Source organism: Mastigoproctus giganteus, chromosome 7 (assembly GCF_048544385.1).
Source record: "Mastigoproctus giganteus isolate SK-2022 chromosome 7, ASM4854438v1, whole genome shotgun sequence".
Taxonomy (NCBI): Eukaryota; Metazoa; Arthropoda; class Arachnida; order Uropygi; family Thelyphonidae; genus Mastigoproctus; species Mastigoproctus giganteus.
In genome coordinates, this window is record NC_143581.1 from 26698830 (window position 1) to 26724990 (window position 26161).

General features: G+C 37.4%; 1 protein-coding gene and 1 pseudogene across 1 annotated transcript; both read left to right on the forward strand.

Annotated features, from left to right (window-relative positions):
- Positions 1-3470: 3470 nt before the first annotated feature.
- On the forward strand, positions 3471-7502 carry LOC150082724 (techylectin-5A-like; annotated as a pseudogene).
- Positions 7503-11720: 4218 nt separating this feature from the next.
- LOC150082725 (techylectin-5A-like) lies at positions 11721-24197 on the forward strand. Its single transcript, XM_090378256.1, has 7 exons — positions 11721-11750; positions 12741-12901; positions 13665-13770; positions 16004-16168; positions 16425-16696; positions 22414-22519; positions 23788-24197. The coding sequence occupies exons 2-7, from the start codon at positions 12770-12772 to the stop codon at positions 24195-24197; spliced, it is 1191 nt and encodes a 396-aa protein (XP_090234382.1). The 5' UTR covers positions 11721-11750; positions 12741-12769.
- Positions 24198-26161: the final 1964 nt, after the last annotated feature.

The window sequence follows — 26161 nt, forward strand, 5'->3', positions numbered from 1 at the left end:
ACTGTGGAGGCCGAACCTAATAAAAAAGACATTGGACTTCATTAAAAGGTCCAAAGACTGGTAACTCGCTTGGTGAGATCGGCAAAGTGGCGTCCATATGAGGAAAGACTTCGAATATGTCGGTTGCACAGCTTGGAAACTAGGCACCTTAGAGGAGATTTGATTGAGGTGGTTAAGGCCCTGAGAGGCAAAATAAAAATCTATGAGGACAAAATTTTCACGGTTATGAATGAATCTAGAAATAGGGGCCATAATTTCAAGTTACGGGGGGAAATGTTAAGATTGGACTGCAGGAAGTTTTATTTTAGCCAGCTAGTTATAAATTATTGGCATAAGTTTGGGTGGTAGAGGCTGAGAGTTTGGAGAAATTCAAACGTCAAATGGATAGCGACCTAATGGAGGAGGGAAATGCATAGGTTATCTATTTTCTTTTCTTTTATTATTTATTAAGAATTTATTTTATTTAATTTTATTATTATTGGTGCCTCCGTAGCCAGGTGGGCAGGAACCGCGGTGCGTAACTCACATTTCTAATACTAATACTAATACATCCAGGCACGACTGGGCCACCATTTATTGCGACAACGTTAACCTGCTTTCCGAGCAGATGATTCTTTCAGGGATGACATGTGCTAATTAAGCTTGCTACACGAAGCGATACCACTGAAGGAATATTCCAGATGTTCAGAATATTCGCGAATTTACCACCAAAGACAGGGACAACGATATCTGGGAGAAGAACTATGCTCAAGAATACAGTGGCGCCTGGTGGTACAACGGCTGTCAAGCGTCCAACCTCAATGGACTTAACTTGAAAGGAAATCACACGAGCTATGCAAATGGAATTGACTGGAATTCGTGGAAGGTACAGCGCTATTCTCTTCCAGCAGTTGAAAGAGTCCTGCAGATTTTAGGGTATCTCGAGAACAAACAGTACCACAGTAACCAATGCTTCTTCTAAGATGCTTTTATCTGAAATTAGCGTTATTTTCTTTTATTCCAATAAAGTCTCAAAAGGTGTACTTTACAAAAATTATATAGACAAAGTGCATTTCGCAGGCTGTCTGAAGATCTCCACCTCAACACACAAAATGAAATGTTGAAGTATAATATACAGTGACGTGAGAGACTCATATTGAGAAAAGTGGGTTCAGAAAAGGCAGAAGTACAATAGATGCCGTTTTCTCATTACAAATTTTGGAAAAAAGAAGAGAATTCAACCCAACAATATTTCTGCTATTTATTGACCCAATTAACAAAAATAAACAAATCAAACAAAGATTGTGGACCATCACCAAATTTATTTAATATTAACATCAATAAAATTATTAAAGAATGGAAACAAAGAGTTAACAACGGAATACAGTTGAACAAAGGAATAAAATCCAACCTATATATGCTGAGGATCAAGTTATAATTGCAAAATCGGAAAATGAAGTACAGATCGTAGTTAATGAAATGAATAAAATAGGCAAAAAGTACGAGATGAAGATCTCCACCTCAACACACAAAATCAATGGGATTATGTGGAAAAAAACGTACAAAGAGTCAAAATTGTTATCCCAACTGAAACAAAATTACGATTGCACAACATCACTTCAAAATCAGCCCTCTTCTACAGTTGTGAGACTTGGATCATAAAAAAGAAAGATGAACAAAAAACAAGAAGCAGCACAAATGAGATTTTTAAGACAATAATTATTCGGCTTTGCAAGACTAGACCATGAAAGAAATTCAGATATTCGTGAGAAATTAAAAGTAGATAATATGGTAAATGACATAAAACGGTATTAGTAAACATGGATCACTCACATAGAAAGAATGAACCCAAACCGGATCTCAAAATTAGCATTTAACTGCAAACCTAGAGGCAGGTGGACCGATCGAGAATACAATGGTGAGATCAAGACCACCTCCAACAGCTACAACGGAATAGGTCTTAAAAGACCTAAGCAGGTTCAAGTTCATGTTGATGATGAATTCTTGTGGTTTGGCGTTTAATGATATAACGATAATTCCATACTGATTTTTGATTCGAAACTGAGGGAACATAAAATGTTTCTGTATGGACTAAATCCAAGCTACCCTGGCCAGGAAACACATGGGATATTTATTACATCAACTTATGAGACGTTCTCTCTCTCTGGAGTCATTCTGACCGACCACGTGATATTCTGTCAAGAAGTCTGTGATTAGAAATCTTCATTCCAGAAACCGGAGGAAAACGTTGTGTATTTATAAAGATAATTGAATTACAAAGAAATCGTCCTTTGGGTGTACAGAATATATTTTTATTTTTAAACAGTAAATTTAGCTCTGAGAGATATAACTTTCTGTACATTTATAGTGTCCAGCATCTTATCAGAGGATGTTTTCCAGCAAGATAGTTTGATAACATTGTGTTCCAAGCAAATGTGGGAGTGGGCTAGAAAACAAAATAGAAAAAAATGCAAATTATATATAAGGGACCGAGCTGCCACGAAATTTGCAAATTAAGCTTGGGACACGAAGTGATACTGCCGAAGGAACATTCCAGATAATTACAGAAAAGTTGTTGCAATATTTTTTTAGCAACAGAAGGAAATAATGTAAGTATTTAAGTATTCCACAATTAGAACACTACCTATACTTCAGTCCATTGAGTTAAAGTTCAGAATGGACGAGGGTGAAAATTAAAACACACCAAAAAAATCGTGTTTAGACACGCAGGTGTCCCGATATTTATGGCAGGGTAGGGTATTTGTCCTACCCAATAAAATTGCATTTCCCACTCCCTTTTATTGATATTTGGAGATATTTTTCTTATAACTAAAGCGCGATTTTGGTTTATAAGTTTTGTCAAGGATTGTTCGTAATGCTGAGTGTTTTAGATGAATACTATTGTGTAACATTTCAGATGGTGATGCAGCGAGTACTGTTCCTCATCTTTACGATTTTCTTAATGAGTAAAGCATCCTGATGGCTTAAATTGCAAAGTAATTCGCGCAAAGGAAAAATTTGATGATGGATTTGCTTTACTGAGAGATGTTTTGGCCGAAGGTAAGACGTGTTTTATATTTTCTTGTTTCTATATCGCAAATAATACCAGCTCCTTTTTTGAAACGACCATTTTTGTGTGCTTATATAAATTAATTAATTTTCTTCGATACTTAAAGCTCCAGAAAGATAGAAAGAAAGGTCTGGATTCGAATCCAATTCACGAATTGGAACATTTATTGAGGATTATTCAGGCTAGACTGGACTGGTAGATCCTGTGCCAAGAAATCAAAACCAATCCGTGGAGATCAGGGGCGTAAAGGTCCACACTTTTGGCGTATGAAGAATCCGACCTTAAATCCACTGAACGCCTTTGGGATTAATTGGAACTTCGGCTTCGGCTCAGGCCAAAACACCGTATCAGTAGCCGAATTACTGCTTTGCTAAAATACAATACATTGATCCTCGTTGGCTGCTTTGGCTGAAAGACAAAAATGATTAGAATAAATCGGAATTTGGAGGATCTCCAATTTGGAGATTCTCCACCTTCAGAATTTGGAGTTATACCAAGGCGTATATCTCCTCAGATGACATGTATTGCTTATATTACTCAGTATCATATTGAGTTCGAATGTACTTTTTCTACATTAATCAGATGTGTGAATACTGGACGCAAATACATTTAATAGATCTTTTATTAATAGATGGGAGAAGCTTTCAAAGATCCACCGCTATCGATTACTACCAGTTTGTTGAAGCGTCGTAGTTAGTACAGCCGGACCTATCAAATCCCTTTTACTAAGAATATTTCTACACCAAATTGACGTGACCCCTCAGGACCTGATCTCTGCTGGACCTGGAGTTTTCCGGATTTCGGAAATGTAAAGGCAGTTATCAATCCCATACACCAATGCTGGACCACAGTTTGTATATTTTTGTGAGATAATCCACACAGATGAAATACTTTCAACACATCTGTGATCTCATTTTCCTTTTCATTCTATCTTTCTAAAAATACACGTTCGTTGTACACCCATGCTAGAAGTATTATACCCTATGATTACACAACATAGCTGAATGTTTTCGTATAATTTTATTCTCATTACAGTGGGCTCTTCGCGATGTATTTACAAACCAATGGATTGTGTCGAAGTACTGGAAGGAGGTTATAACACCAGTGGTATCTATAAGATATGGCCCAGAAATCGTGTAATCAGGGATAGCATTGACGTGTACTGTGACATGTCTACGGACGGAGGAGGATGGACAGTGAGTAGAACTCTTTTTATCCTACATTCAGTAAATATTGAGGAACTCAGAACTAGTATTATTCCACCAATTAACGAACGACGTTGTGGAAATTTTTAACTCATTTCTTAACCGGTTTAACCTTATAAAAATAAGGTTAAACCGGTTAAGAATTTCACTTGAATTTATTGCATTTAAATTTCAAGACTCATGGTTATTGAGTTAGCAATTACGCACCGAATCCAAAGAATGCAGAGGTAATGGTACAATCATCTGCGATAAATTGGATTTTGACCTGAAGAGAGTTGAACCTTGGAATGCATATTGGGGATAAAGATACATACTAGTATTTGGAATAAAAACATTCGATAATGATTGGGAAAATAAAAATAAACATTGGTATTTTAGAAAGCACCTTGAAGGACTTCTCTAAGTCCTTCTGATGCTACGTGACATTCTTTATGGATAATTAGCCAATGACCACTATTTTTAAACTGCTCAAGAGAAAAAAGCAGTTTGCAAACACTATGATAGTTTTAGATGAATGCAAGTACTGTTTCTAATAAAAGAAACTATTTTAAACTATTATTTTTAACAAAATTTAAAAATTTTCCTTTGTTTTTCAGATAATTCAAAGGAGAGGAGACTTTGGAAGACCAACTGATTACTTTTAGAAAGGTTGGGAAGAATACAAAATTGGTTTTGGAGATCTCGATGGTGAGTTCTGGTTAGGTGAGCAGAATATTTGAATAAGTTCCTGTTTTCGTTGATTCCTTCAGTCATGTGGCCAAACATGTTTCTGTGATCGAAGATAATCATGCTTTAAGTCCAAATCCTGAAAGGCGCCTAACTCTCGTCAAGGACTACACTAAAACTAGCGTTAAGATTTTAAAATTGAGGATTTTATTAAAATAAATTTGAATTAAATTTATTTTAATGAATTAAAATTTGAGTTAAATTTTTTAATTGAAATTACATTTTAATTTTAGTCTTTTATTTATTTAACGTAGGAGGAATTCATTTTTGTTATTATATTATTTGTGTTTAAGATATATAAATATATACCTATGCCTTAAATAATAAGTTAAACAGGATCTTATAATTAGACGCTGAAAATAAGATTGTAAACAATAATCTTATTTCTTTAATTCCCTGTCTTATGAAGAAGGTTGTAAGAAATAATTTCCAATGTCCTTCGAATTACAATGAAATGATTTAGCACTCTTCTTATTTATGTACAGAAGTTCGTATAATTTTTGAGATTTCTACATCTAATTGAGCATTTGTGGGAAAGACTGGAATATCCATTAGGGACCAGCCTTCGTTCCAATGGAAAACTGCAGACTTGTTTGAGGCTTCCCTCAGAGAAGAGTATACATAAAATTTACAATCTTCTTGGTAATAGCTGCAATCTCCTGTATCTGAAATTCTTCGGATACAAATATGACGAATTTTGGAGCATTGATATTACAAGAATTGTGGACTGAAGGTAGACAGATTCCATTAAGAAGGAATTGCTTTTCCTGAATGATTTTTTTAGGCAATTATTATGTCTGTCGTGTTTATTGGCAAGTGTTTTATTCTGGACTAGACTGTCTCCTGTCCGATGAAGATCTGTGTAATTTTCGCGATTTCCTTTGCGAGAGCATGCAGTGTTTTTAAGGAAGAAGTTCTTGTTAAATGCAATCACGATCTTCTTGAGATGTTGAAATTGACGTGTTCAATATGCTTATGATAATATAAATGGAATGGGTTCTTTCTTAAGCAGCTGGCGAGTTCATCAAATGTTGTATATATATATATATATATATACGATACTATCTTCCAATGTGTTCTGCGACACTGAATTAAAAAGAGTATTGGAAAATGCATTACAATATCGAGAATAATGTCCATAGACTTTAATGGTTGATAAAATTCTGGAGAGATTGGAAAACGGCAGGTTTTGTATTTATTCCTCTCAAATTGCTCTTGTGATGACTGTTCTTTGGAACACCGAGCATTGTCATGCTGATTCAAGTACGAACCCGCTCTAAAGAAGAGACATTTCAAGTAAAGCAGAATTTTTGCTAATATTCCAATAGACTGCATGCATGATTTCATCGATGAAAACTGGTGAGCCCAGTCCAAACCATATTAGTGGCCCAAACCATTACACTTCTACCGCCTAATTTCATCGTTAATGGAATACAATTTGGGCCAAACCGGTTTTCTTTTCTTTTCTTTTTTGGTATACATCATCCTCAGGCGAATCTATCTGATTCCGGGACTGTGTGGTATGTTCATCACCATGTGCCACCGCTGTAATGTCCAATGCTTTCGTTTTCTGGACACCACTGTACTCATTTTCTTTGCTAAGAACGGTATTTGCACAGATATACAAGACTGGCTTGCTGTTCTCCAGCTGGAACCATCTACACTAAATAAATAATTATGGTACCTCTTGTGAAGGGATTTACATCCTTTTTTTTCCTGTTCTAACCCATTGTCACTGAATGTGCGCTAGCCTTCAACTCAATTGCAATGTATGTTTGGACCAGTCATAAAACTTTGGGCTTAACATTGCAAGAAATCTATTTAAAAGCATCTGCTTGTGGGCAGCATTATAAAAGATGTAAAAAATTCCTTTTTCTTCAATTTAATATATAAATAGGTTAATAAAATATTCTTTTTAAAGGTAACGATAATATCCATGCACTATCAGAGCAAAGAAAGAATTCTATTAGGTTTGATCTTAAAGACATGGATGGTAACTCCAGATTTGCCTTGTATGACCAATTTTCGATTGATGGTGAAGAAAATTATTATACACTGCATGTTCAGGAATACACCGGAAACGCTGGTGAGTTCGATAGCAATACGTATGGTTTCCATCTTTTGAATTGTACATTGTAGTAAACGTATAATGTAAAAATATGAGCCGAAATATGTAATGGGACATGTTAAAGTATAATTATTATTTAGAGCAGGCTTTTGTTTTTTCAGGTGATTCATTGACCGCACACAATGGAGCCAAATTCACCACCAAAGACAAGGACAACGACTCTTGGAAAAAGAACTGTGCTCCAGAATACAGTGGAGCCTGGTGGTACGTCTCCTGCCACTCGTCCAACCTCAATGGACTTAATTTGAAAGGAAATCACACGAGCTTTGCTAATGGAATCGACTGGAAGTCATGGAAAGGATATCACTATTCTCTTGCAGCTGTTGAGATAAAGATCCGTCCTGCAGATTTTAGGATTTCTCGAGAAGAAATCCTAAAGAAGGTCGATCTGTGAGGCTGCTTGGATATTTCTCTTTCATGAATAAAATAAAAATAATTTTAATGTACTTTTAAATACCACTCAAATTGAATTTTACAGATAAATCTTAAATTGGTATTGTTTTTAAATTTTACCCTTGAAAAATCTTTATATTAATTAAGTAATAAAACCACCAAAATAATTCATATGTTAAATACAATTTATAAACAAAACTAATCAATAAAATAAATACAGTGAAACAAGGGAATCATAAAGAGCCTTTTCTTTGGCATGTTTAAAGAAAATAATACCTCATGACAATGGTTCAGACATTTCTTGTTGGCTGTCCATCCTCAACCACACTACAATGTTTGGTACAGCATGTGTTTCAATAGCATTATATTTCCAATCACTATTTAAATTGAAATGGGGAAATATAATGTACAGTGAACTGAGACGTACGTACCCCTAGTTAATAACGCCACAGAAAAGATCAGGCTGGCAAAGGCAGATTATGAGAAATCGCTGGCAAGGGGAGTACAGCGTGGGATGAAGAATTCTTCACATATACAGTATAAATGAAAAGAAGAGAAGGACAAACCACATCTGACCCTTATGTAATGGACATGGGACACTATTAGATACCCCAGCTGAAGTTGAAGATGAACTCAACAGTTACTTTGCATCGATATTTACAGAAGAAAAACACTTTATTTCAATGAGAAATTCTGGGAGTGAAGTTGAAACAAATGTAATTAATGATGCTGAAATTTCACACGTTTATTTAATGAAAAAAGTTTCGAGCCTACAGGCCAATAAGGCTCCTGGGGTTGGTGGCATTTACCCTTTAATCTTAAGGGAGGCGGCAAGTGAGTGCATTGAACCATTATGGCTGATTATGAGAGCATCACTGGACTCGAGAGTGATTCCGTTGGATTGGGAAAGACCCACTATATCTGCAACAGTCTGCGTGGGTTGCCCAGTGGTATCGTCACCGTCCACCCCACACCGGGTGGAAAAGGCCCGGGTTCGAATCCCGTCGATCTCAGGCGTAGATAGCAAGGTTTTTTTTTTTTTACCTGAAAAAAACAAAAAGGAGTTTTTCGTCCAGCAAAGAAGGCAAGAAGACACACGCAATTTACAGACACAATACACATGGGTAGTTGAATTAACACTCCAGGTGACCCTAATATACACTACCTTACCATTAATATCCAGACACCTGATACTTTAGACAAAGAAAGAGCTTTAATTGTGTCGCGGCAAACTCTCAACCAGCTTCTTTTTTTTTTTTTTTTTATAAATGTCAGGTGATAAGTTCCTCCACTCTGCTTTTAACGGAACCACCAGTTCGGCCTTGTTCTTTGGGTGATTTCGACGTGCATGTACCCGAAGATCCAATACATCCCAAAGATTCAGGATTCTGAGCTGGCCAATCCAACCTTTCCACACCCATGTCCTCAAACCACTCTGTTACGACCCGAGCAGTATGGCATGGCGCGTTGTCTTGCTGATACAGGTATGGGCCTACCCCGAAGTATTGCCATAATGTTGGAAGTGCATAATTGTCCAGGATGTCCTGGTATTGCAGAGCATTCATGATTTTGTCCATACCGACTAATGGGTCCAAGCCAAACCATGAAAGGAGCCCGATACCATGACAAAGCCTCCTCAAAACTTCATTGTTGGGAGGACACAATCGGAAGGAACTGTTTCCCTGGCATTCACCACACCCAAGAACAGTCATCAGACTGGTAGAGTGCGAACCTCGGCTCGTCTGTCCATATGATTCTTTTTCTACTGCCCTACAGTCCAGGATTCGCGCTCCTTACACCATGTTAATCGGCGTCTAGCATTTGTTGAAGTGATCAATTCTGTTGAACGTGTCATCTTGCATGCACACTGTGCCAAGCCCAGTTGCATATTTATAGAAGGTTCTGTGACGTGTTGCATGCATAGGACCTGTTTCGCCATTCATGGAGGGGTGTCCGGATATTAATGGTAGGGCAGTGTGTATCTGGTTAGCTATTTTGACAGGGCCTCTCGTGAGCTGTATTTAGGGAATAATTTCGAGATTTAGACTTGGTTTATTTGGATTTCAGCAAAGCCTTAGACTCAGTACCATATGAGCAGTTTCTTTTAAGCAGGAACAGGTTGAAATCACAGGAGAAAATCCTTAAATGGATAGCTAAATGGCTTCGGAGCAGCAGGAAGAGTGTTGCGATAAATGGTTATTCATCAGATTGAGTTGATGTAAGAAGTGGGGTTCCCCAAGGATCACTGTTGGGATCACTGTTGTTTTTGATTTTCTTAAATGACATCGATGTAGGGATAGTGAGCGTGATGTCTAAATTTGCAGATGATGTAAAGATTTGTAGAACAGTTAATGAACACTGCCAAGCAGAGCTTCTTCAGAGTGACTTAGATAGTCTTCAGAGATGGTCAGAAAAGTAGCAGTTATGCTTTAATTCAGCAAAATGCAGTCTTACACCTGGGGAACAGTAACCCCAAAATAACTTATAGACTTGGTGGAATTAAACTAAATTCAATAGTGGAAGAAAGGGACTTTGGAGATACGGTCAGACATGAAGTTCCCGTGCATTTTAGAAAGGTTGCAAGAAAGGTCCATGATGTCCTATCGATGATTCATTGAACTTTTCCTAGTAGTGATAAAGAAATCATAATCTCACTATATAAGGCTATTGTTAGATCACACCTGGAACAATGTATTGAACTGTGGTGACCGAACCTAAAAATAAGACATTGAGCTTTTGGAAAGGGTTCAAAGATGGGTAACTCGCCTGGTGAGATCGGCAAAAGGGCGTCCATATGAGGAAAGGCTTCAAATATGTGAGTTGCACAGCTTGGAAATTTGGCACCTTAGAGGAGACTTGATTGAGGATTTTATAATGGTCTGTATAATGGTTGCTCGCAATCCTTTGTGCTACTGGATAAGTTTGTGATTGCAGTTTATAATTTTATGCTCTAGGGATCTTCTATTTATTTGGTGCAATTATAAGGGATATTCATTTGGTTGAAACGAATGACATAGTGTATATTTTTGTGCAAAGTAATCACAGATTTTTTAAAGTTGTTTTCAAACATAAAAACCTGTGATCATACTATGTGACAGCTCACATTTGCATCCGTCCGTTTAGGATATTCACTTGCATTTAGAAGTAAGTCTAGAAGTTTCCTGTATTTGAGTTCCAGTTTATAAAGATAATTGAACTACAAAGAAATCGTCCTTTGGGTGTACAGAAATGTTTTTAATTTTTAAACACCAACAAACTTAGCTCTCTGTTTCGTATAAACACTTTCTGACCATTTATAGTATCCAGTATCTTATAACAGGATGTTTGCCAGTTGTACAATTCGATAACATTTTATTCCAGCCAAATCTGGGAGTGGACTAGAAAAAACAAAAAAGAAAAAAAAAAAATGCAAATTATATATAAGGGACCGAGTTGCCACGAAATGTGCGAAATAAGTTAGGGACACGAAGCGATACTAATGAAGGATCATTCCAAATAATTAAAGAAAAGTCGTGGCAACATTTTTTCAGCAACAGAAGGAAATAATGTAAGTATTTAAGTGTCCCGTTGGGTCACTGTAGCCGAATGGTCAGGAACGGGAGTGCAGTAGCACACGCTTCTTGAGTAGACTGGGGTTCAAGCCCCTGATTGCTAAATACGGTCGAACTGCCAATCCGCACTGGACCAGCGTGTTGGATTATGGTCCATTTCCCTCAACGTGAATTGTTGAGGAGGCTTCCATCCTGCAGTGGAATGGTTGCCTATACTTCAGTCCCTTGAGTTAAAGTTCAGAATGGACGATGTGAAAAGTAAAACTCATCAAAGAAATCGTTTGTAGACATGCAGGTGTCCCGATATCTATGGCAGGGTAGGGTCCTACACAATAACATTGCATTTCCCACTCCCTTTTATTGATGTTTGGAGATATTTTCCCTATAACTGAAGAGCGATTTTTGTATAAGTTTTGTCAAGGATTGTTCGTAATTCTGAGTATTTTTATTTTAAAAGATTTTTCTTGCTAGCTACTATGTCATTGTTATAGATAGATATGAAAGATAAATGGTCACTTAACCCATTTTAGATGAGTACTTTTGTGTGATATTTCAGATGGTGTTACAGCAAGTACTGTTCCTCATTGCTACGCTTTTCTTAATGAGTAAATCATCAGATGACTTAAATTGCAACGTCATTCGCACAAAAGAAAAATTCGATGAAGGATTTGCTTTACTGAAAGATGTTTTGTCCGAAGGTAAGACGTGTTTTACATTTTCTTGTTTGTACATCGCAAGAGATATCAGCGATTTTTTAAAAGGACCATTTTTGTCTTTTATATAAATTAATTAATTTTCTTCGATACTTAAAGCCCCAGAAATGAGACATTTATTGAGGATTATTCAGGCTAGTAAATCCTGTAGATCCGACGATCTCCATTAGTGGAGATCAACGAGATTAAGGTCGAGATTCCTGATGGGCCAAAATATCCAACCTTTATCTCGGTGTCGTTAAGGTTAGCTTCACTTAAAGTCACTGAACGCCTTTGGGATGAACAGGAACTTGGACTTCGAGTCAGGCCTGAATTTACCGCAGTGCTGAGATACATGCAATTTATAGACAGAATACATTGATTCTTCTTTAGCTGCTCTGGCTGAAAGACAATACAGATCAGAATAAATAATCTTAGTTTGGAGAGTACATAGCAAAGCGGATAGAGCCTCAGATGACATTAAGTATTTCCTTTATAACTCAGTTTCATGTTAAGTTCAAATATACTGTACTTTTTCGACTTTAATCAAGTGTGTAAATTGTGGACGCAATTACATTCAAAGATCTTATATTGGAGAAGCTTTCAAGAATCCAGCGCTATCGATTACTACCAGTTCGTTGATGGGTTCGTAGTTAGTACAGCCAGACCTATGAAATCCCTTTTACGATAAATTGTTCTAGATCAAATTGGCGTTACCCCTCGGGACCTGATAGGCAATGCCAATTTGGTCCAGAACAGTGGAATTAACCTTGGAATTTTCCGGATTTCAGAAATGTGAAGACAGTTCTCAATTCCATACACAAATGTCCGTCCACAATTTGCATATTTTGGTCAGATTACCCACACAGCTAGAATACTTTCAGCACAATAAACAGTCTTTCTAAAAGTACAAGTTCGTTGTACATCCATGCTAGAAGAATTATACCCTTTTTCAACATAGCTAAATATTTTCATATAATTTTATTCTCATTGCAGTAGGCTCTACTCGATGTATCTACAAACCAATGGATTGTGCCGAAGTACTGGAAGGAGGTTATAACACCAGTGGCATCTATAAGATATGGCCCAGAAATCGTGTAATTAGGGATAGTATTGACGTCTACTGTGATATGTCTACTGACGGAGGAGGATGGACAGTAAGTGGAACTCTCTTTTTATGCTACCTACAGTAAATATTGACGATTTCAGACTTAATACTATTCCACCCATTAACAATATGAACGGTGTTCTGGAAACTTTTAACTCTTTGCCGTCTATGAATGAATTTAAAATTTATCGAATCAAAAGAATATGAAAGAATGCTGCTATTTTGTAGTAGTAGTAGGGTTTTAGGAGCATCAGCGACTAAGGCCATGTTACTTAGTGTATAGAGTCTGTAAAGTGTATTTGTTTTGTGGCCAATTTTCTGTTTGCTGGACGAAAAAAACAAACCGAGTTTCCGGGATAAAAAACCACGGTAACCTCGTTGAGACCGACTAACTCAGCCGCGTTGTGAAACAAATGGCTCTTAAAAATTCCTCACGTCATTGACGGGACTTGAATTCAGGTATTTTACACCCAGTGGAGGGAGAACCAACCAATGGGGCTACCGAAGAGGGCCTTATATTTTGTAGAAGCATATTTAATTTTTTTAAAACTACAAATAAACATTATAAAACACATTGCAAAACTAAAAATACACATTGGTATTTTAGAAAGAACCTTGGAGGCCTTCTCAACAACTCCCCGATGCTACGTGACATCCATTATATTTAAATATAGAGATCCAATTACCATTGTTTGTAAACTGGTAAAAGAGAAACAAGTAGTTTGCAAACACGGTGATAGCTTCAGATGAATGCAATTAGCGTTTCTAATAAAAGTAACTATTATTTCAAACAAACGTTCTTTGTTTTGCAGGTAATTCAAAGGAGAGGAGACTTTGGACGACCAAATGATTACTTTTTCAAAGGTTGGGAAGAATACAAAATTGGTTTTGGAGATCTTGATCGTGAGTTCTGGTTAGGTAAGCAGTAGACTTGAATATGTTTCTATCTATGTTGGTTCCTGCAGTCATGTCGCCGTATACCATTCTGTGATCGAAGATAATGATGCTTTATAGCCAAATCCTGAAAGGTGCCTAACTCTCTTCTAGGACTGCATTAAAACTGGACTTAACTTTTTGATATAAAAAATTTCATTAAAATAGATTTGATTTAAATTAAATTTTAATTCCAAAGTCATTTATTTATTTAACGTAGCACGAATTGATTTTTGTAATTATACTGTTTCTGTTTGGCATTAAGCATGTATAAATATGTGCTTTCAGTATCTGAAATTCTTTGGATACTAATATGATGAAATTTGGAACAGAGATGTTGAAGGAATTGTGGACAATTCCTTGTTGAAGGTTGACAGATTTCATTAAGAAAGCATTGCTTTCACCGAAGGATTTTTAAGATTGGCCTTCGGGAATAAGCGTGTCTGTTATGTTTTTTGGCAATGTTGTTCTGTGGATACTGTCTGTAAATTGCATGTGTTCTGTGGTCGATTTTCTGTCTTGCTGGACGAAAAACCTGTTTCCGGGAGAAAAACCATGCTATCCTTGCCTGAAACGAACTCAACCACGTTGTAAAAATATCCATAAAAATTCCTCACGTCATCGACGGGACTCGAACTCAAGCCTTTTCCATCGGGTGTGGGAGGACTGCGATTCTACAAACTGTGCTACCTATGAGTCTTTTATCAAGTGTTTTATTCTGGACAGAGACCGTGTCCTCCCAGATGATGATCTCCCGAATTTTCTGGAATTTCTCTGTGAAAGCATGTAGTGGTTTTAAAGGGGACGTTCTCGTCAAATACAATGTTTCGATCTTTGACATATGTTGAGCTTCTGGTTATGAAATTTGATAGAAGTTGAAGACGTTGTCGTGTTCAATATGTTTATGATAACGTGGATGGAATGAGTTATTTCTTAAGCATCTGACGATTTCATCAAATATTGTATAGTATATATACACAATCTTCCAATGTGTAGTGGAAATACATTATAATACTGAGCATAATGCCCATGGACTTGAATGACATTGATAACACGTTGGAGGGATTGGCAAAAGCAGGTTTTCTATTTATTCGTCTCAAATTACTATTGTAATGACCGTGCTTTTAGACACCGAAGGTTGTCATCCTAATTCAACGACTCCTCTTCAAAGAACAGTCACATTTCAAGTAAATCAGGATTGTTGCTAATACCTGAACAGATTCATGATTTCATTGATGAAAACCGGTGAGCGCGGTCTAAAGCCATTAAACTTCCTTCGTATAATTTCATGCTATTCAATATAATTTCTGTACCACATCATTTTCGGTTTAATTTATTTATTTTATTTATTATGTTTTTTGCTTTTTTTGGTATTAATTATTCTCAGGGGAATCGATCTGATTCCGGGACTGTGTAATATGTTGATTACATTCTGCCACTGTTGTAATGTTCAATGCTTTCCTTCCCTGGACACCACTATTCCGATTGTCCTTACTAAGATCGGTATCTGCACAGGAATACAAGACTGGTTTGCTGGAACCATCTACACTAAATAAATAATTAATAAATATCAGAAAAACAAGACTCCACACGTTCTACGCTATACAAAGGAATGAGATGAATTACATAAATAACGCCTTGTAGAACACTTCGTTGCTGACACTATTCATTATTTAAATGATTATAAAAACTAACTTAAATTAATTGTCTACACCCAGAGAAAGATCCTGTGATCAAAGCCATTGTCTAAAAGCCACGTCAGCTTCAGAAATTAAAAAAAAATAATATCATTTTCGTATTCGTTTTTATTTATGGACCTAATGTCTTCTTTCGCTAGAAGACGTTGGTTGGTGATTGGATGTATTTTGGAGTCGGGTTTTGAACTCATAAACCATTGATTCTGGGTGCATTTGATCAATGAGTTTTTCTCCGGATGTAGGGAATTAATTTAAGTTAGTTTTTATATTCATTTAAATAACAGAGAGGGTAAGCAACGAAGCGTTCTACAAGACATCATTGCACATTTCAATTGCAGTCCATATTTGGATCAATCATATTTGGATCAATCATATGAAACTTTTGAATTAACATTGCACAAAATGCATGAAGCGTCTGTTTATTTTGTGATTTCTTTAAAGTTTCATTTTATAAAAGATGTAAAAATTCCTTTTTCTTCAATTTAAGATATAAATAGATTAATAAAATATTCTTTTTAAAGGTAACGATAATATCCATGCAATATCAGAGCAAAGAGTGAACTCTGTTAGGTTTGAACTTAAAGACATGGATGATAACTCCAGATTTGCCTTGTATGACCAATTTTCGATTGATGAGGAAGAAAATTATTATACACTGCATGTTCGCGAATTCACCGGAAACGCTGGTAAGTTCAATAGCAAGACATGTGTTTTCCATCTTTTGCTAACACTTATTTAAAAATTTTGTTATATTAATGTTTAAGCAAATACATCTTTAGAAGATATATAATAATAGGAAATGTATTATATATTGTAACGACCGTGCTTTGAGACACAATTTTTGAAGGAAAAATAGTAAACATAACCTTACGCAGAGCAGCAATATGTAATGGGACATCATAACCTATAATTATTTAGAACAGTATGCTTTTATTTTTGTAGGTGATTCCTTCACTGGACACAATGGAGCCAAATTCACCACCAAAGACAGGGACAACGACTCTTGGGACAAGAACTGTGCTCAAGTATACAGTGGTGCTTGGTGGTACACCAATTGCCACGCGTCCAACCTCAATGGACTTAATTTGAAAGGAAATCACACGAGCTTTGCCAATGGAATTGACTGGAGTACATGGCAAGGACATCATTATTCTCTTGCGGCTGTTGAGATAAAGATCCGTCCTGCGGATTTTAGGATTTCTCGAGAAGAAATAGTACCACAATAACCAGTGCTTCTTCTCAGATGCATTTACTTGAAATTAAGGTTATTTTCTCTTATTCCAATAAAGTTCAATATTTCACACTTATGAAGGAAATAAAAATTATTTTAATGAAATTTTAAATACTACATAAAATGAATTTTACAGATAAATCTTAAATTGGTTGTTGTTTTTAAATTTACATTTTGAACAAATTTTATATTTAATTAAGTATTAAAACAAAAAAAATTAAGTTATATACAATTTATTAATAGAATTAATAAATTTAATAAATAAAATAAACAACACAGTGAAACAAGAGTATCATAAAGAGTTTTCTTTTGCGCGTTTAAAGAAAATAATACCTCAAACGTTAGCTTAAAAGACACAATTTAGTAAAGACTGAAAAAAGCCCCCTGACAATGTTACAGACATATCTTCTTGGCTATCCACAATCTACAATGTTTAGTGTATCATGGGTTTTAATAACTTTTATGATTCCTATAACTATTTAAAATGAAATATTAATCGCAAGTAGGTCTCGCTTTAGCCTGGATTCTTCAGGGCGTTCATCTAATAACGTATCGAACGTGTGCCACAGGGATGCTGATCCTCGTCTGAACTACCTGTGGGGTTATCACTCTTTTATTGGGTTCTTATTTGACTGATTGTATCATTTCTGTTACCCTGCACAGGTTTTAACAGTCTCCATTGGTTGCTTGCATCAGCGCGCTGTTTCCCACCACACAGAATTATTGATGGAGTAGTCCATTAGACGAGTGGTCAGGAGCGGGACTGCAGTAGCACAAACTCTTTGAGTCGACCGGGGTTCAAGCCCCTGACTGCTAAATACAGTCCATCTGCCAACCAGCACTGGACCAGCGTGGCAGATCATGGTCCATTCCCCAGAGCACTGAACCCTATCGAGCATCTTTGGGATGTATTGGATCGTCGGGTACGGGCACGTCGAGATCACCCAAAGAACAAGGCCGAACTGGTGGCTGCGTACAGGCCCAGTGGAGGAACATATCACCTGATATTTATAAAAAGCTGGTTGCGAGTAAGCTGTGAAGTTTGAAGGCCATAATAAAAGCAAAGGCGAAAATATTAAATGACACAATAAAAGCTATTTTTTTTTGTCTAAAGGCAAGTGTCCTGATATTAATGGTAGGGCAGTGTATATACATTACTCTACAAAGCCAAACTTACAATATATTACGGAATTTAAATTAACAGAGTGTTGCCCAAATTATACTGCTGACAAACTTTTAACCACTAGTGAAATTAAACTTAAGCCACACATTTTATGTTCAAGGAACTTAACACTCTGATTGTTTTCAGTGCAAGATAAACACTTTTTTTGTATTTGGATTGTCCCACATCCTGGCAGGATGTTTATCCATAGATTGAATTACATTGAAGGCTTAATTGGGAGTGTTAAAAAATGAAAAACAGATATATACACAAACATATGTATGTATATAGAGTATATACATGCGCTATACGAAAGAAAACTTCTTGGCATAAAGTGAGGGAAGTCGGTCACAAGAAACTCGAAACGATATTGCTGGAAATCTTTAATTAAGAGTCTGGACTTGTTGAAGGTTCAGTAATTTCATGTTTCCATTAGTTGCATTTTAGATTATTATTATTACTATTATAAGTACACTTGTGTTATTATTTCTCCCTGATGTGGGTTCAACCCCGTGACGGGTGCTGTTACCTAGTGCACAGGGTAGTTGTGAGGTTAGCTGTTATTAGTGTTGGTCGAGTAACCCTCTGATTGTCCTTTAGGTGTTCAGGATTGTGTCTTTCTGTAGTTCATTGTATGTATTCTCTATGACCTCTGGCTGCTAATCTCTTATGTAGGGTCTTTGGCACCATACCACATGTTGCATTTCTTTGATCTCCTGTCTTAGATTTGTGTTGCTGCTGATCTTTTCCTCATAAGTTTTCTGGAAGTTGCCAGTGTTGGGCACCGCTATTTCAATCAAATATATCCGGTTTGTTTCGCGGCAGTGTCTTGTCCGTTATTATGACGCAGTCCAAGTACAGCTTGTGAGTTGGAGTTTCCAGTACAGCTGGGGTTCGTACTTGTAATACGCTACAATTTTGGATCAACTGTTATTTCCTCGCTAGCTTCTGATGTATTTTTAACCTGGGTACCTGCTCGTGTCTACGAGTGTACTCTGCCTGGGTGAACATTCTGCACCCTGCGGTGATGTTGGATAGTTTCAGGGACCAGGTGGCATCGTCGACGTGTTTCATCTGTCACTCCTGGCCCAATAGCGATGTATTTTCTATACTTCCTTTATAAACTTGTTAGAAACTATTTTGCTGATCGCACCGTCACCGTCATCACTAAAAGCACGAAGATTAACAGATCTGTCTCCCGTGGTTGCCCCCAAGGATCTATTTTAGGTCCCTTGATTTGGAACCTAGTTCTCGATGATTGGCTGCTTATGACTCCTGAATTTCAAAATGTGCAACAACTTGCGTATGCAGATGACATTATCATTTTAGTGAATGGAAACTCAAGATCTGAATTAGAACTCTATGCCAATAAAGTACTCTTTGAACTATCGTCCTGGTCCTCTAAGAACAAATTAAAATTATCCCTAACAAAATCGAAGATCATTATTTTTAAACACAAATTAGACTATCGCAGACCACCAGTTGTAAAGCTTGACAAGAAATCACTTCCACTTGTCCGAAGCACCAAATTTTTAGGAGTGATCATCGACGACCGCTTTTCCTTTACTGAGCATATTCAACATCTGTCTGTCAAAGTTAAGAGTTTTACCGCGATGCTGCTCCAAATTACCAGACAAGACTGGGGACTGAACACTAAAACCCTACATCTATTTTATAATGCTGCCATAATCCCAATTACAACCTACGCTGCCAGCCTTTGGTTTAGACGTACTGCACTCAAAACAGTACAAACCAAGTTATCCACTATTCAACGTTGCTTTCTCCTCAGCCTACTTCACGTTTGCCGAACAGTATCAACTCCAGCTTTACAGACTCTTGCAGGCACCATACCACTTGACTTGCATGTTGTGTTTAGAGGGCTTTGCTTTTACATCCGCAAAGGCATTTCTGTGGAATTTCAGGGAATCATTGTTAACCCTCAGACTGATCCCAAAACTGAGCGAACCAGATGCTGGAATTTGTTAGTGAACACCTGTCAGAATAGATGGAATTCTACCGAAAAAGGAGCTATCACCAAAAACTTCGTTCCCGACGTAATTCACTACTCTCATCATCCACCAGAAAATGGTTTTCACCCTCACTGTTTACCTCCTACATACTAACTGGGCATGGTTCGCTTAACGCAAAACTCTATCAATTCAGACTTTCCAATACAGTCTCCTGTCGATGTGGGCTACCGGAAGACTCTCCTCACGTACTTTTTGAATGCTCCATTTACGAGGATCTAAGATCGGCTCTTAAGGCAACAGTACCAAACTTGTGTCCCGGAGGTGAGAAGATACTCATTTCTCTCAACAATTTCCGGACCCTTCAAACCTTCTGCAATGCTGCTTTTAATCCCAGGAAGGTTCTCAACCTCAATGTTAATTCAAGAAATGAAACTGAAAATGCATCATAAATCATAATACAACTGTGCGCTGCCTCGTCGTCCTGATGACGTCATATACAAAATTGTTGTGGCTTTCAAGAACACGCAAAGATTTTGACAGATGCTGCACTTCTCTGACTCATCCTTTATCAAGACCCTCTTCAACTAAACCTCTGCTCAGTGATACCGTCATCTACCAGAGACTTCTGACACCACTCCAGTTTAACAGAATTCAGAATTATATCTAGAACTTGTTCCTGCCGATCATGATTGAATGACATTACTACTTCTGTTTGACAATACACCTTTTCTCTTTGTGGGCCACTTTGGCAGCACTGCATACAGATGTGGGCAAGAAATGGATAAAGATTTTATTTTACTTTTTTTTTTTTTTTTTTTTATTATTATTATTTATTTTAATTTTATTATTATTATTTTTTTTTATTATTATTTATTTTAATTTTATTATTTTTTTTTCTCTTTTTTTTTTTTTTTTACTTTATGCTATTCTCATCCTTATTTCTTCGTCTTCTGCTGTCCTGCTCCTGGGAGAGTGTGTGTGTGTGTGTGTGTGTGTGTGTGTGTGTGTGTGTGTGTGTGTGTGTGTGTGTGTGTGTGTGTGTGCGCGCGTGCGCTGTTGCCGGCTTGCTGGCGCGGGGTTCTTTTGAATAGCTCCAAACCCTCTTTGGACATTCAGTACGTGACTGTTGAGGTTGGCCATGGTTCTTGCGCAGTTGTGGCCTACCTCCCCGTGGTGTAGACGGACACTGGGCAGGCTTTCCAGGTGATCGCCTGCCTGGTGACAAAACGGCCAGAAATAACTAAACAACACAACAACACATACACTGCACGAACATAACGTTACACACATTTCTGGCCTGTTACAGTGCTTTCTGTAACCATCACAGTGTACAAAGACGGAGTTGAACTTTCGTTCAGGTGCCGTCCTACATAAGATACTATACATGTCTACATGTCTACATACTTCCTGGTGTTAATTATCTAATCATAGATGGCGAGCATGAATCCTCCGGTCTCACTCGTGCCGCTCGTGAATCATGAGTTGGAAGCCATTTTATCTGTGTGGTCTTGATGGAAGTCACTGTAATGTCTGCCGTGGAGTGTCAAATTTGCCCACCTTTCTAGCCTCTTTTGTTCCGACTGGGTGGGAGGGGTTTCCTCGCTTAGGTGAGGTATGCAGCTGTCTATCTTCCTTATGGCCTGGTAGAGTGCGCTGTCTTTTTCTGGAAGTAATCCTTCAGGTTCGCTATCACTTTCTTCTGTTGCTCTATCAAGCCCCTTCCTCCTTTTTAGGAGCTATAGCCATTCTCTCCACAACCGACTTCGGGTGGTGTTGGCAACTCTTGATTATTCTTGTTCTTATCTTTCTCATGATACCCTCCAACTCGGTGTTAGTCCAAATCTATGACCAAATCTATAGGTGTTTATGGGTTTTTTCTGTTCCCTCTGTTCAGCTTTGCTTGGAGCAGGCTTCTGTGTCTCTAAAGGTATTTTTCGGTCAGGCAGGCCTTGATATCATTGTCTCTACCTGCTTGAGCACAAGAATTTCGAGTGCCTGCATAATCCGCAAGTATTTTTAGGTATTTATCACTGTCATGGCTTCGATCTCTTTACCAGTCTGCAGCTTCCAGTCTTCGGACAAAAAATGTTTTGTTCGAAGGTAGGCGGTATTTTATTTTTCCATGTTTGCATATCGCAAGAAGTTAGAGTATATTTTCAAAACAATAATCTTTTTATTTTGTATTATATTTTTTAGAGCCTCAGTTTTCGTGAATGAGAATTCACGAAAGGAGAAACCACATATCTTTTATTTTATTTTGTCCTTATTACAGTGGGCTTTTCAAGATGAATTTACAAACCTGTGGACTGTGCTGAAGTGCTGGAAGGAGGACATAACACAAGTGGCATTTATAAGATATGGCCCAGAAGTCGCGTGTTGAAAGGAAGCATTGACGTTTACTGTGATACAACTGCCGATGGAGGAGGATGGATGATAAGAACAGAAGAAGACAAAACAAGTTTTACTGAGTCAGATGGATGAAACTGATATTTCTGATTTAAATAATAGTAAATTTAACCATTTTAACTATAATCTGAAACCTAATAACAAAGCATCTTCATTTTTCAGGTAATTCAAAGGAGTGAAGACTTTGGACAACAAAATGATTACTTTTATAAACGTTGGAAAGAATATAAACATGGATTTGGAGATCTCGATCGTGAGTTCTGTTTAGGTAAGCCGTTTATTTGAATTTGTTTAAATTTAGCTTGATTCTTGTCAGGCGCATTTCAAACATAAATTATTGATCAGAAAGTTTACTTTATGGGGGATTAAATAACCAGAGTGCATATTTGAGAAATATTCTATCCATCTAGAGAAGCCATATTGAAGTATGGAGATGTTTTCTCATTGAATTATTAGAACGTGTATTTCTGTGAATTTTTTTTTGTGAAGTGATTTGTTCTGGATCGAGTCTGTTTCTTGCCTAATTGTTATAATATAGATTTGTAGATTTTGCGCGAAAGAAGAATGTAGTGATCGTTCAAGGACAGATTTTTGCCAAATACAATCTCAGTATCCTAAGACATCACCAGCGAAATGTTGGTTCATATGCACCAAAGTTCTAGTTCTTGTGCAAAACATGCCCCATATTAAGCAACCACTGCCACTTGCATGGACAGTGGGCACCATGCACGATGGATCCATGGACTCGTGTTGCTTGCCCAAAAAAGGAAGGCATCCATCGGTGTGCTGCACCAGATATTTGGGCATATCCGATCCGCACACTTTTCCAGTCCTCCAGCGTCCAACCAGCATCTTGCTGACACTACAGAATTCTCCGTAGACGATAATGGTGAGGAGAGGGTGTCTCTTGGATAATCTGCTGTGGAGCACCATACATCTGAGTATGTGGCGCATTGTCATTTTGGATATTTTGTTTTTGCTTTCTCCATATTGTATTGCGATGTCAATTGTCACTCAATGACCTGCCGTTCAGTCCATACAACATGCCGCACCTTTCGCTCACCATGAACCTTGCGTAATTCTTTAAAGTTGTGTCGGAAGGTTGTGTTTTGACTTCCACAACCAGATGCAAATTACCACTGCACTAGCGTAGGAAGCTGTTTGGCAATTTATACTGCGAACTATGTGGCATAGTCTATTATGGATGGGGTGGTTGTTCATCAGTGATTACTGAGTGTATGGACGTGTACTGCGGTTTGGTACTACACGTCATGTTCTTCATTAAGGAGGAATTTTTCACTTTTTTCAGAGAGTGATAATACCAGGAAATAAATGCACATGACACGGAAAAAAGATTTTCTGCCATTTCAACTGCAGTCTCTTGGATAATCGAGTAACCATGTGACACCACTGGTATCACATGACTATTCCAAACACGAACATTTACTTTTATAAATTAATTAAAAACTACAGAAATGTCGAATGAAATATTTGCATGAATATATTAAAAAGTTTAATAAAATATTCCTTTTATAGGTAATGAAAAGATTTATATAGTCTCAGAGCAGAGGGAAAATTCCATTAGGTTTGATCTTAAAGACGTGGATGGAAACTTCAGATTTGCAGTGTACGACCAATTTTGGACTGAGACTGAAGAAAATAACTGCACCCTTCATGATCTGGATACTCTGGTTATCAACCTTCTGGTTAAGTTTGATAACGACCACAATATGTTTCTTGAATTTCTTGATATTTGTTATGGCAAAAACTGTTACATTCTTACACCAAGCGGAACATATTGGGATGATAGAAGGACAAGAATCAAGCCATGTGGTCCGTTGGGTTATAATTCACGCTTTTCAACACCGATGGAAATAAGGAGGAATGCCATGGGAAATGGTGAGGAACCCACGCTGTCACTAGAACTAGCCTTACTTGGTGCTTAACACACAGCTGACTGACGATATTTATTCCACAGATTATTTGGTTTACCTCCCTCCTCCTTCAATCTTTTCGTTCCATCAGGTGCAGTTGACTTTAGAAGGTTGAAATCTGTGGTTGTTGTATGCAGTGACAAATTGTTTGCACACTTTTAAATCTGTTCCAGCGGTGTTTGCATCCCAGGTTGAATGGTCCATGTGAGAGAGAGAGAGAGAGAGAGAGAGAGAGAGAGAGAGAGAGAGAGAGAGAGAGAGAAGAGGTGACTCTTGGTATTTTAGTATGGTAATTTGTTTCTCTTATAGACTAGGGTTCCCAGAGATAATGGTTAACCGGAGTCGTTCCTTCCTCCGGTAAGAAATGTGGTTGAGGAAACCCAATGGTTTGATACTTTTGTTTTTATTCAATAGAATAAATCGCGTTTTTATAAATGTAAAAGAAAGTGTTCATCGGATTTATCAAGAAAATTAGTTTAATCCATGTAATCAAGCTAGTTGTTTTATCGAGAGTCTATTAATGATACTGAAGTGAACCAGTTATTTTATCAAGGGTCTATTGAAGATACTTCAAGACCTATACTAAATCTTGCTAAATTTACAAGCTGTCACTGTTTCTCCAACATCTGGATTCTGGTTAATCACATTTGTTGGGGTATCAGTAAACAAAATCTGAACAAACTAACTGCTTATTAGTTAATTCACAAGAAATATTTAACGCAATGTGCTTTTGTTTTTGCCGGTGATTCCTTCACTCGGAGAAGAGTTCACCACCAAAGACAAAGACAATGACTCTTGGGAGAAAAGCTGTGCTCAAGAATACAGTGGTGCCTGGTGGCATCGCTCAACCAACCTAAATGGACTTAACCTGAAAGGAAATCATTCAACCGACGCTAATGGAATTAACTGGAGTGCATGGAGAGGACATCGCTATTCTCTTTCTGCTACTGAGGTGAAGATCCGTCCTGCTGACTCCAGGATCTCTTTCCAAGAAACAATACCACAGTAACTAGAGACTCCTAGAACTTGATCATCTGAAGTTAATGTAATTTTCTCTTAACCCGATAAAGTTCAGAAAGGCGTATTTTACAAATTACCTAATAAACGAAAAGCTTTAGAAAGAACTTCTGGTGGTACATTTTACTTTTATTAAGATAATTTTAATTTACTTTCAATAGACTGCCTGGCCACTTTATTCGGGTAGAATATTACCTCCAGAAAGATTCGTTTAAAACTGCTCCAGGTGATTTTTGTAAGTAATTTCTATGGCTTAAACATCATCAAAATCTGCGATGTGTAAGCTGGAAGACGGAAAGGCAACATATCCAATTTTAGTACTCTTTTACTCAAAGTTATAAATACTGTATATTAGAGGCCTTGAAATAAGCATTAATAACGTATTTACTGGAAAAAAAAACTGACCATATGGTTTTTTTATTTCAATCAAGTAGTTAATGAAGTCAAATAGACGAACTTAGCTTTGACACCAACGTGGTAACAGTTTAGGAAAGAATTACACCATCCGAAATGTAAATATCCTCGTGTGTAGCACAGTGGTTAAAAACACCCTCCTCCTCCTCCTGCTCCCCCGTGGGTAAAACAGTTGGTAGGATCGCCGTTCTCCCCACAATTAGTGGAAAAGACCTGAGTTCGAATCCCGTCGATGACCGGAGGAATTTTTATGGGTCTCTTTCACCTTTTACAACGTGGCTGAGTTAGTTTGTTTCGGGTGAGGACAGCATGGTTTTTTCTCTCGGAAACTCTGATTTTTCGTTCAGCAAACAGAAAATCTACCTCAGAACACACGCAAATTATAGAGCAACATGGCCTTAGTTGCCGATGCTCCTTAAACTCAATAACAAAAACAATCTCCTCCCGCACCGTTCACCCCACGCCATATCCACATCTCAGTTGTGAGTACCGCCCGTGTAACACCGTGGATATACTCAACGTTCTCCCCATATCTTGTGGAAAAG